This window comes from Vanellus vanellus, assembly GCF_965231255.1.
Source record: "Vanellus vanellus genome assembly, chromosome: 5".
NCBI lineage: Eukaryota > Metazoa > Chordata > Aves > Charadriiformes > Charadriidae > Vanellus > Vanellus vanellus.
In genome coordinates this window covers 45,340,959-45,353,666 of record NC_138910.1, presented here as the reverse complement: position 1 = coordinate 45,353,666, position 12,708 = coordinate 45,340,959, and the positions used below count along the sequence as shown (strand labels likewise).

General features: G+C 38.8%; 1 protein-coding gene across 1 annotated transcript in view; it reads right to left on the bottom strand.

Annotated features, from left to right (window-relative positions):
- PCNT (pericentrin) overlaps nt 1–12,594 on the bottom strand; it is a 103,702-nt gene extending 91,108 nt beyond the window's left edge. Inside the window, 8 exon segments of the mRNA XM_082483808.1 lie at nt 193–357; nt 1,689–1,832; nt 2,276–2,284; nt 2,288–2,323; nt 3,246–3,425; nt 4,432–4,482; nt 6,359–6,556; nt 12,429–12,594. Coding sequence (XP_082339934.1) covers nt 193–357; nt 1,689–1,832; nt 2,276–2,284; nt 2,288–2,323; nt 3,246–3,425; nt 4,432–4,482; nt 6,359–6,556; nt 12,429–12,485 — 840 coding nt within the window. The 5' untranslated portion in view covers nt 12,486–12,594.
- Between the last annotated feature and the right edge of the window lie 114 nt (nt 12,595–12,708).

Sequence of the window (12,708 nt, the reverse complement as noted above, 5' to 3'; positions counted from 1 at the left end):
TCAGAAGAGTAAATGTTTAACTCAATCCTAAGGTACCATTTCAGTCCTGAAGCATCAATGTTACCTCATGCACAAAATAAATGTTCATTACAGGTTCTTCCTCCAGAAAGTACCACCTTGGCTTGCACAACCACAACAAAAACCTAACTACCTACAACTCACAATTATAAAGGCACTTTAAACAGTTTTTACCTTTTGAGAAGACTCAAGCTGTACTTCCAGGTCATGTGCTTTCTGACGCAGCATCTCCAAGTGAGCATTTTGCTCTCCGAGACAGTTCTGAAACAAGGACATCTGCCGCTGGGCTTCTAATACTTTGTTTTTCTCAGGGCTTTTGCTCCTCAGCATCTCATTAATCTGGACACATAAAGGTATTCATAGTCAGAAAAAAGTTTATATCAGAATAACTCTTACACTAGGCTCACTGTATGCACAAAATATACTGTATTCATTTACTACAGATTTACCCTGTCTTTCATTCTCAATGAATAAGAAACTCCCTAAAAAGTCAGACAACACCTGTCATGTTTTAGATACTAATACTTACTGTAAAGATATAAATGTTAGATAATTCATCTCTATGAAACCCCCAAAACGAAGCAGGACTTCCAACAGACTGGACATATGGGTAAGAGGACAATGAACAAAACCAGTCTTCTCTGCGAAGGATTTACAGCCCAATACTAAAGGTTTTTCTTTTCTCTCCATCTCCCTCCAAATGAAAATAAAACATTTACCCATATGGGGGATAAAATAAAATGTCTTTTATTAATTTTTAAAAGCTTTTTCTAAAGACTTTGCTAAAACCAAGATGATAATATTTAAGATAGTATTAGTACTTTCACCTTTTATCACAGTTGACATGCTTCCACAAACAATTTGCATCATATTACTAGCCTTATTTGGAATATGCCCAAAGTGCTAGAGGCTTTAAAATTGTCTTTTAATGGCTTATGGAGCAAATCCCAACAATCACCCGTAGAATAATTTTCACTATTACAACATATTTTGTCAATAGCAATCAGAATTGTACATAGAAAGCATTGGGTTTTGTTCTTTTCCAAAATTTCATTTAGCAGAGGATTTATTTTCCAGGGCATGAGCAACTCCTTCAAGATAATTCCTGGACTTCAGTAAGTCCCAGTTTTTATTTTTAATTTTTTTTAATCCCCCTTCCTATCGGGACATTTAAGACATGTAATCCCTCCTAGAGTAATTCTTATCTTGCAAGCCTGAAATGTTAAGTAAACATAAATATTACTCTTCGGCATATACTACAAGGGTCCTAAGACAACAAATATACAGGTGTTTGGAGAGAATAGCCACTAGAACACTAAGCATCACCAGAAGACAACAAAGTATTTGAAAAAAAATACATTTAAAGTTGATGAAAGGCTGTAGTATATCTCATTAGCCAGGGATTACATCCATGACAAGCCTGGTGCACTGAAGCAGGTTCCTGTGTGTCATAGGAGCTGCATCAACCGTCTTCATCAACCAGCTATTTTCAATCTCTTTCTTTAAGTCAAGTCATATTACTTCAACACATCAAGTTTCTGTATAACAGCTGAGCTGTTACAGTTGCCCATGCATATACTCAGAGCTTTCTTTGGCAAAGACAAGGAAAACTTAACTCATGTAAACCCATATCATTACAGTGATGGTTGTGTACAGATCCCAAACCATACCGGATGTAACTGAAGTTGTAAATCGTGGATCTGACCAGCTACACACGAAGCCTCCTCCTGTAGGTCATCCTGATCCTGCTTCGCCTGTTGAAGGCGGCTTGTTAGTTTCCCAATTACTTCATTCTGCTCTTGAACAGTAGTTTCCTGCATGGATCACAAGAAGTGTACTTTCAAAATTAAAATATTTTTAACATATAACAGTAAATTTTCTTAAAGCAAACGTCTTAGAGTCTACAGTTACACTTAAGTTTTAACAAACTTGCACCAAGGGACCAGAAATGTTTGTGTTCAAACATGATGGCAGGGATGATGAAAGAGGAATCTGCCACTGATCTCAAAGAGATGACAAAGCTAATCAAAAGTGATGTTCTAAACAAATGGCAGGATACCAGTCATGAAATAAATATTTTCCCTTAAAAATTTTGTAGCTCTTATTGATGTAAAAGCAATCAAGTTTTCCACAGGATATAATGAATATTTAGTACCCTCTAAATTGTTTCCTATCTTTCAGCTCTTCTTTTCAGCCATGTGAGAGAAAGCTAATGAGATGGGATACATTAATCCTATTTTATGTTAATCACATTAACCTTTTCAATTTATTTCTCACCAACAGGAAATGTCTTTGTTGCCCAGTCCTAAAAGGAGAAAAACAACATGTAAAGGGGGAAGTAACTATTCTTCAGAAGCACCTGATAATTTACCCTTACATAGAAATGCTAAAGACAGGGAATTCAAAATATCCTTTTAATATTTTGGGAGAGGGGAAGGTACATGTCAGTTCAATTAAGTTTAACTTATCCTACTTAATCATTTGCCCATACAAAGAATCCCACCCCAAAACCAAAAAGGCACAAGTATTTACAAATACTCAAAAAAAATGAACGTCTCTGGGGAAAAGAAAAAAGTCATCTGCGGAGGGGTGGCGGCAGTGGTGTCTGCCATCCTGTGTGAACATTTGAAAAGGAGCCTAGCTGCATCCATGAAGTAGTTATCAGGCATATCCACAGAAACACTGACATTTCAATAAGTACTTCCTTTTCCGTAGTTTGAACATTACTTCGGGGGGAGGGGCAGGAATCCACCATCTTTCAACATGACCTTGATATATATTTTTAAATTCTGTATTTATAAAAATATAAGCCCTATGCTTTTACATTGAGCCCCTACTGCAATGTAGGATTAACTATACTTTCCTTAGTGGTTCTTGCAGGTTCTCTCTATAAAGTTCCACTCCCCAATACAGTAAGAAAATTTATCAATAAAAAGTAGTAGGAAGTGTCCAACCGTTTCTCAGCAGAAGAATTTAACTATGCATTTCATTAAAAGTCTCTAAAAATAGAAGCTTTCCAAATTTAATTTTACTCTTACTTGATTCAAGCAATATGAAGTCCTGAACATCGGTGAATGGAAAACTTAAGTACTGCTTTTCATAGCACGTTAGCAAAGTGAAATACTTTTCAATAAAAAACAATACTTATTTTGAGTTTTGCCTCTTAATTATTTTTAGGGTTAAAACAAAGTAGTATTATCCCCATAATCCAATTCTATGAAACATACCTGAAGTTGCATAGAGTCACTGTGCTGGGTAAGTTGTTCCTGTAGCTGGTCTATCTGTGCAGCGAGTCTTTCAATTGCTTCCTGCTTCTCCATAAGTCTGTTCTCTAACTCAGCTATTCTCATCTGACACATCTTAGCATCAAGCTCACTGTATTCTGCAGCAGAATTTATCGAAACTTTCTTCATGGAAAAAAAAAAACACAAACATATTTATTCACCAAAACATATTTATTCACCAAAACATATTTATTCACCAAAACATATTTATTCACCAAAACATATTTATTCACCAAAACATATTTATTCACCAAAACACTCCAGTTTTGTGATTCCTCTGAATATAAATTCAAGCTTAAATTCTCAGCAAATTCTAGTTTAAAAGTAATTCAACATTGGGATTTTGCATTTAATAGAAACATTATATACAGTCAATTCTTAAAATCTCAAATAAAAAATTTCATAGATAATATATTTTTTTGATAATACTTTACAGTGCAAAAGTAAATTAGGGAGAAGGGTCTTGTGATAGTATAGCACCAAATTGTGGCAAAGTGCCATTTTGACACACATTGGGATTTAAAATACATTCCAACTTACAAGTGGGCAGGGAGGGAATAGTATCAAAATCAGACAAAGTTTTTACATACATCTGTGCTGACTGGAGAACAGTCCATCCGTAGGAAAAATAACAATGTAAATTTCTTGACTTGACATTAAATTCAAGTGTAAGCAGCTATTGCAAGTAAATATTCAACATATTCTGAGTTTCTATGGCTTTTAACAGCAAAACAAAAAAACAACTACGAAGAGAGAAGCTGCTCCAATCAATCTTGTGGTGCCTTAGGAGCAATCTCACAGAGGAGACAGTAAATTGTATTTTATTTTAAATGCTTCTTTTTTTAAAAAAAAAAGTATGATACAATTAAAGAATGAACCTATTTTTAATTCAAAAACATCATTCAAATTTGTCTGGACAAGGTCCATGATTTCACTAAAACCAATTCACAGCAACCAAATTCACAGCCACTACGTGTACACACAGATAAGTACCTGGTTTAAACTGTAAAACAGTGAAATCGCATCACTTTTATCACAGTTGATAACAATACTCAGTAACTAATCATTTTAGTAACCTTTCACATATAAATCAGCATCTTTTACTAAAGATACATTCTTTCACACTTACTTCAGATGCATGATCATTCAGTACATCCCAGCTGGAAAAGTCAGCACTCCCCTGCCAAGCAAACAAATACTAAATCATGGCCATGATTTAAAGATACATGAGGAAAAGCTGAATTATTTTGGAAACACCTTAAGCACATGAGCCAGAAATGTCCATGTTGTGAGACAACACACCAGTGAGAGAGCGAGAGAGCGTGACCTTAATGCTACACTCAGTTCATCATCCATGATCAAACAAATTAAATTAAAAAATTACTATGAAAGTTCACTCAAAAATTTAGGGCTAAGTCTCACCATTGAGATTCAATGTTTTATCTTCTGCTTTTGTGGCTTGCAACTACAGTTGAGCACTCTTTAATCCACTACTAAGTATTAGTACCTAACTGACAGAAGATTACTTAGCAAACATGCTAAAATCGTTCAATTACAAAAGCAGTGCTATTTTCTGACACATATACTTAATGTAGCTTGATATCTTGAAAAATATTTACATCTCACTAAATTCACAAGGCAAAGACGATTCTAGCGTTATTCAGAAAAGGCAGCCCATAACCCTCCCTGTATTTTGAATCATGCATGAAGTAGTTTCCGATGACTATTGGTGCCCTCTCCATGTAACCTAGAAAGCAATTCCATTTTCTTTACAAACCAGCTATTTTGACAGAAGCTGTTTAGAAGCAGGAAGTGATTTTTGTTTTTCAATTCAAGTTCACAAGAATGTAATAAGGACACAGCTGACGATGCTATGGCTGAGTGACAAAATACTGTATGCTTTTTTATTAGTGCAGACAGCTTGGCATGTAGCTTCATAAAAGCCTTTGCAATGCTAACGTTATGTCCACGATATCCTGAAAGCACTAGGGATACCCTCACAACAGAAAGCAGGATAATACATGCAAATTATATCAGGCTTGCAAATGCAGTAGTTACATACTGTTCTATGTTGTGAAAACACAACACCTTGGGTGATGCTTTTTATGCAGAAGGTGCTGCCTCCCCAAAACTCATGACTCTTTCCATAGACAACATGCTGAAATGCACTGGGAAACTACTTTCTAAACAAACTCCCAGACCAAGACAGATACAGTTTGTTGTAGCCAGAAAGTTGCCTTGCAGCTTTTGAGGTTTGTGAAAGCATTAGCAAACCACTTCTGAAGCAAGTTGGATTCCAATAAATTTTTCAAAACTATGTTTTGCTTATTTTTATTATGAGACAGAAAGAGAAAGTGTCACATGACAGTCTAATTCACAGATGATATAAAAGTCTTGCTCATGAGCTAAAGCAAGAAAGCAACTGCTGAACTCAGGCAGATGAATAGATGTGTGTTTCTCTGTTTATTGACATGACTAAATGGCTACCTCTAGGGGGTCACCAGTACAAACATACTGAAATATATCAGGCACAAGCAGAGTCACATTTTAAACAAATTTGCCAAAGAATGTAACATTTATGCTGGCTTTACAATGGCTACTAAGAGCATGCTGGAACAAATTATATTTTTTCAGAAAACACTAAGCACATTTGAGCCAGGGAAGTGATACACCACCAAACTAATGCTGTGCATTATAAGGTCCTGACTGTTTTGCTCATCTACTATGCCTCTCAGTCTTGCCAATCTCGTGGAGTCACAGCCACATAACCAGAAGTCTACTCAAACAGAAGTTCATGGCAGTGAAAGGTGAAAGATCTCAATTGGCTCCTTGACAATACTAGCTGTCCAGCCCGTATAACAAATGCTTTTTTTTCCAGTTATTTACATCACTTTGTAAGAGAGTTAATTATTACAAGTGAAAACACACCATTTCACTTACTTCTTAATGGTGGCTAGTTTACAGAGAGCTAATACCCAATTAAGTAAAACAATCACCTAGGATACTTGTTATCTGCAGAAGGAGTGAAGTGAAATAAATGAAATACTAAGATTTACCTCTGTCTCTGTGGCTGTCTCTAGAAGGTTGGTGTCTTCAGCCTTACTCTCTATACCCTTACCAACATCTTGGGCTGCTAGTGCGTACTCTTCCTTCGAAACGTCATGCGTGTGGACAGACGAGCCCTTCCTCTTCGCCGCCTTTTTCTGCGACTGCGTGATGTCACTTTTTGTTTTTCGTTGTCCGAAGTAAGCAAACTGTGCAGAAAAGATTGAAAGAGGTAGAGGGAGAGGTAAGTGAGAAAAAGGTAGCAGGACCACAAGATTAACACACTCATGGGTGACAAAGATCCTATCTTGATAAAATATATACATCTGCAGAAAAACTGCTTTATCTTCCTACTTTCTGTGCATTCAGAACATACTAGATAATTGCAATTAAGCAAGAAATCTCACACCAGTACTAAAGAACTCATTTCAATACAAGAATGAAATGTTACTCGGTGAAACTTTGTGTGTCAATGACAATCCAGAATTACAGCAAGACAGATTAGTAAAGGAACGAGTTGTTAATATACTAGAATCATTAGGAAAAAATAGTAATTAAGCAGTCTTTCTGCAAGACCAGCAAAAACAATAACCCCCTAAAAATGTATCTAAATGGTTCTTTGCCAGCATAAGATTTAAGATTAAAATTAACAGAATTGAATCCTCATGCTCCTTCTCTGCCACCCCCTTAAGAGAATACAGCAAAACTTCCTAGCCAGAAAGCAGCCTACAGTACATAAATAGAAAATCAATTAAGCCAGGTCATTTTAATTTCTTCAGTTGAAGAATCAGATGCTCTACTTTATCAGGCTATCGCAGCTTTATGAAGCACCAGGGACTTGTAAAGAATGTCACTGACAGAATTTATTACACAAGTTTCCTTTGCACCTTAAACAGCTTAAAAAGGATTATTGTATTTTCAATGCTAGTATTGTGTTTAGGCAGCATTTCCAGGTAACATCTCCCTCAAAGTATAAATCCAGACATCCTTCTCATAAGGAAAAAGCCTTCTCCAAGGTTACAACCATAGGTTATCAAGTTTACTGTTAATACATCCTTGTGAGGAGATAAAATAGTCAAATGAAAACGGGATGTAAACATAATTGCCAAGTTCTGCCTGCAATATACATGCAAATCTACTGCTTGACAGCTTGGTTTTCCTGTAAAACATCCACCCTGGAGAAAAATCTTGTAGGTTTCTTTTCATTCAACTTGTGAAATGAATTTAGTTCAGTCCTTTCTCCTTACACCCATGCCATTATAGTAACTTCTACCTGACAGCTTAGCTACTCAACAGATACATGGTTACACACCTGCTACCCTGAGCAGCCTGTTTAAAAGGTGTATTTACAGAAAGACATCAGTTTCTCACCAGCACTTAAGATGTTTATGTATAAATAGCTTATTTTTAATCTTAAATTCTGTAGTTTCCATAGTTATTAATACTGAATGCAGATTAAGCAAAAATTGCTAGGTGCTGTGTTGCCCTTCAAAATAAGCAAAATGAACAGACCAGTAAATAAAGCTTTAGTGAGACACAAATACTATTCTCTGAAATCAGGTGTTAACTCTAGTACTTCCTGATGGCACTAATTAATCTGATAACATGGGGAAAAGGAACAGCAGGAAACTTCGAGAAAAATGGAGAGTGAAGGAAGCTGCTGAAGCAGGAAAAAAGGGATAACAGGAGTAAAACAATCAGAAAAGATGGGAAAGGAAAGGCAGAGTGGCCATCAGAGAGAGCAGTTAGCGATTTCATGAAAGGAGATCAAGTATTTGACATTAAAATACCAAGGCTTGCCATGACTAAACATCAGGAATTTTTAGATAAACAGCTCAAAGAAAACAAAACTTATTTTGTCCCATTCATATGTATTAAACATATGAAATCATAATATGTATCATGCAAAAATATCCAACTACTCCAAAATTTTATGGAACTACTGGACTTGTTGGTCCATGAAAGTTTCTGGAGTCAAACACGCTCCAGATTTATGGAATGACTGGATAAGGAAAGTGCTAGTTAATTAGGGCAGTATCATGTTTCCAAAGCCTTTAATCAGCTACATGAATTTAAGTGTCATTGTAAGAGTATCATCAGATACACAGACAGTGATCCAACATGAAGTAGTGTGTATCAATATGAAGAAAGCATATAACACTGATCCTCTCCCATCCCAGTGAGATCCCATCACACTCCTTTTGAAGGACCCAGTTCTCAGTTTGCTTTCTAGCAAAGCACATGCAAAGGTGAAAGCTTCACTTTTAGCTAAAATGTAGCATGCCACACGAACACCAACAGCAGTGTCCACCGTACTATTCAAAGCAGCTCTCCACACTGAAGAATACCTGGCCTTTCTGCAGGTACCAATATACTGCAACTTCATTTCACCGGGACCAGTCAGTTAGAAGAGGCAACAGCAAGGCATCCCAGAATCGCTACAGTCAGCGCCACACAAGCATCCCAGAACTAGAAAAACAAGCCTGCCAGGTTTTGTGTTGCGTGGTCCCCGTGTCATCCCTGTCCACAACATTATCGAAAGCTGACTGGCACCAGCGGCATGGGCCAGCAGACAGGAAAACTACAGCACATGCAGCCCTGTTCAGCTCTCCCCAGCCTACCTCTCACATAATTTATTCCTTGACTTACTTCTTTACATGCTTCAAGAATTAGTACCAAAAGGACACCCACAGAAAATGGAACAGAGCAGAAAACAACATCAGCACCACACAGAAAAAGGTTGTCCAAATAAACCTTAGTCCACCTCCTAGATATGGTAAACATAAACACGAGTGCTCTTAGACAAAATCCAGAAACATTTTTTAGAGCTTCCTCAACTGATGAAGCGAGAAAACTTCCTGGAAAACATGCACTCCTTTTTGAGCTCCTGCTGTGTAAAATACAGGAACAGCAAAAACTTCTCACATATGAGGTATGGCACTTACAGGTCTGTGACTAGAAGCACAGATGCCCAACACACATACTAACTAATCTGAGATGGAAAAAAAAAAAAAAAAAAAAAAAAATAATCAGCACTGACTTGGTGTTTTTTCTGTTTCTCAATTACTACCTTGACAAATTTATTGCATTTATTAAAAATGGAAATTTGAAGTACCTGATACAGTCTACTTAGCTGCCAAATCATGACAATTTCCAAATAATATAACAGGTTGAACTATTATTATTATTAGACAACTTAAATATATTTCAGAGTTTTTATTGCTGTATGAAAAAGAATAATGCAAGTACTAGTTTAAAGAGGAAACCATTCACATTACATTTCTTTCCCAAGTCATTATACAGCAGACTAAAATTTAAGGATGCCAAAGACAACGTTGTGGTTTGTTTGGTTTTTTTTTTTGGGGGGGGGTGGGGGGGGGAGGAAGCTGGAGGAAGGCAAAAAAACCCACAGCAGTTCATACCTCCAGAATCAAGCAGTATCAGACTGCAGTTAACATGACTACAAGGTTGATACAAGTCAGGTTGCTAGAACAGAAGCCCTGCAGCAACACAACTAGCCTCGCACTCCCTGCTGTCATGAGCATCCTCACAGTGATGCTGCAAAGGTGATTCAGTAAGCTGATCTGGATGAACACCAAATACTTCTGTATCTGTTCAGAGATGGGATCACCTTAAGCTGCTGTAGGCCTGCACCACAGGAAGTAAATACTGTACCAGCTCACAGTTATTTCTCCCTTTCAAACTTGCATTTGTATTCATGAGGAGGGCAGTGCAAAGAAAACAAGAAAAAGAAAAAAGAGAAGAACAAAAAGGAGTAACATTTCCCTACTGCTCTATTATATAAGAGCTTTCAAAAACATGAGCTATACAGAGGAAGTTTCTGAAGCGGAGCACAGTCCTGCAGCCCACTTACTCAGCAGCATGACCGTATCCTACTATGGGCTTAAGAACACTGAGTAAGGCCAAAGGTGTATTTATTCCAGTAATTAGCCCAATATGCATCTGTTCCATGAGTGAGTTCTACAACTGCAGGTATATAAGTAAAGCTACAAAACCAGGGCAAGCACACAGGCTTGTTAGAAAATGTTAGAAATTGGGCATGAGCATACCAAGGAATCTGCAGCTCGTGTGTTTGCCTTCCAAAGCCAAACACTACCTTTGTGTTTAGTAAGTCCCAACAGATATTGCTTCCATTCATTTGTCTGGGTATTTTTTAAAATTATCTGGTGCCCATGATCTGCTAGCTAAGTAATGGATCTCTGTGACACTTTAATAAGCAGAGGAAGCACTATATCCATCTCTGCCTTTCTAAACTCTTTCCTTTTGTCTCAGTATACCAGGTATATGATACCGTGCAATAGCAACATTGATGGGCTGCTAACAATTTTTTTTTTTTTTTAAATGGTAAGATGAGAGATATTTAGCTTGAAAAGATAAGAAATGCAATACTGGTTCTGCACACATAACTTGAAACATAATGCAATTCCCTATTTTTTTTTCAATGGCAAACAACAGCTGTACAACAGGTGGGAACTAATCACTATTAGTTATAAGGCAAGTCTATCACATTTTTCTTACTATAAACAGATACTGCACTTAGAGAAGGGTTACAAAAGAAATGTTAGCATAAGTCTTGCCACAGCTAATGTAACTTTTTAACCCGAAGAACCCCTATTCTCAGTTTCATCTCTCAGTATTAATGCAAAAACTATTCACATGGTTGTTCTCCAACAGGGGATTGTGTCCACACAGCACATATCAAGGCTGCAAGGACAATTGGATGAGGAACTGCTGAGTGGGAGTGGTGAGTGTGGCAACCATGACAGCATTTGGGTGGGACAGGCCACAGACAGTGGAGCTGCATTGCACGCCATCAAGCTGCTTCACTGCAGCTCCAGCCACAACCCTGCTCTGCTCTGCTCCCAGTAATGCTCTCTTTAATTGCCTTCTACACAGCACTGGGAGGAGCAAGCTGAAACAGAAACACAGAGACTGCTGAAAAGATCTGAGGCAAAGAACACAGTTCCAAGCCACCTCTGACCTCACTAGCTAGATTTCCAGACATGTCCTCTGCAGAAAGGCCTATGCCCCTATGCCTGTGGAAGAATCATTATGAGTGATATCAGGGGTGAAGAGGCTGTAGCATCTCATGGAAAGATGTGATCTGTCCAAACCTCCCAACACCCTGTGCAGCCTCAGCTATTCCCTTGTAGCTACAGTCCCCCATGCCGGTCCTACTGGGATAATGAGAACAAGGAAAAGCTGTAGCTGCAGACTTGCAAGCCTTGTTCAGCAGTAGATTCTCTGAAGGGAAATATGACAATAACGGTGCAAAAAACAGCAGTAACGCTGAATTAAAAGAAAAGTAATCTAACCAGCATTTCTAACCAGCTTCTGGAACATCATTACAAAAACAAAGCACAAGTTTTTATCTAAGAGGTTTAATAAATATCAAGTGTTAATCACATAGTTGCAGACAATAATTACTAAAAGAATGCTAATTTTATACATCAGTTGCATCATATGAGCTCCCTACACAGTCCTGCCAAACTACAACTGAAAGCATGTAACTGCTCAAAGCATGTGAAGCGTTCACTAACAGCATGACTGGAAACAAACCAAACCAACCCAGTTCTCCAGTAACCCATCTGCAGAGGCAAGGGCAAGTGGACTAGTCCTTTAAATAGTAAAACACACAACACCTGTTCTTGGGTATTCTCACCTGGAAATACAGTATTTCCACAAACAACTGAGTGGAAACCTAGGTAAAAATGAAATTAAAAAACAAACAAACAAAAAAAAAAAAAAAAACACCAAAACCCAAACCAAACTAGAACCTGGGGGAAGATACATGCACTACTTTAAGCTGCTCCTTGCTCACTGAAGATAAAGTTTATATACCTCTGTAATAACTCGGGACACCTGCCACGGAACCAGGGAAAATCTGCCAGCGTCCCGCCGCAGGGGAGGGACCCGGGGCGGGCAGAGGCGATGCCACAAGCGGCTCCGGGAACCAGTCCCTCGCCAGGCACCCCCGCTCAGTACCCGGCCGGGGGCGGGGGCAAGGCCAAGGCAGGCGCGCTCCCCCACCCCCACCCCCACAAGCCAGGACCCCCTCACCTTGGTCCTGCCGGCCTCCAGTTTCCACCTCCGCGTTTCCTCCTCCTCCGCGTCCATGTGGCGAGCAAGCCGGGGGCCCGGAGACGGGAGCCGAGCCGAGCCGAGCCGAGCCCGCCCCTCCCTGCTCCAACTGTCACACCGAAGGGGGAACAGAAGTTTCGGTCATGGCCGCCCCAGCGCCTTCTCCCCGCCCGCCTCGCCCCCATCGCCAACCGCGAGGCGGCGGCAGTCAGCGCTGGCCAATAAGAGAGCAGGGGCTGACCCGCCCTCCCGGGTAAGG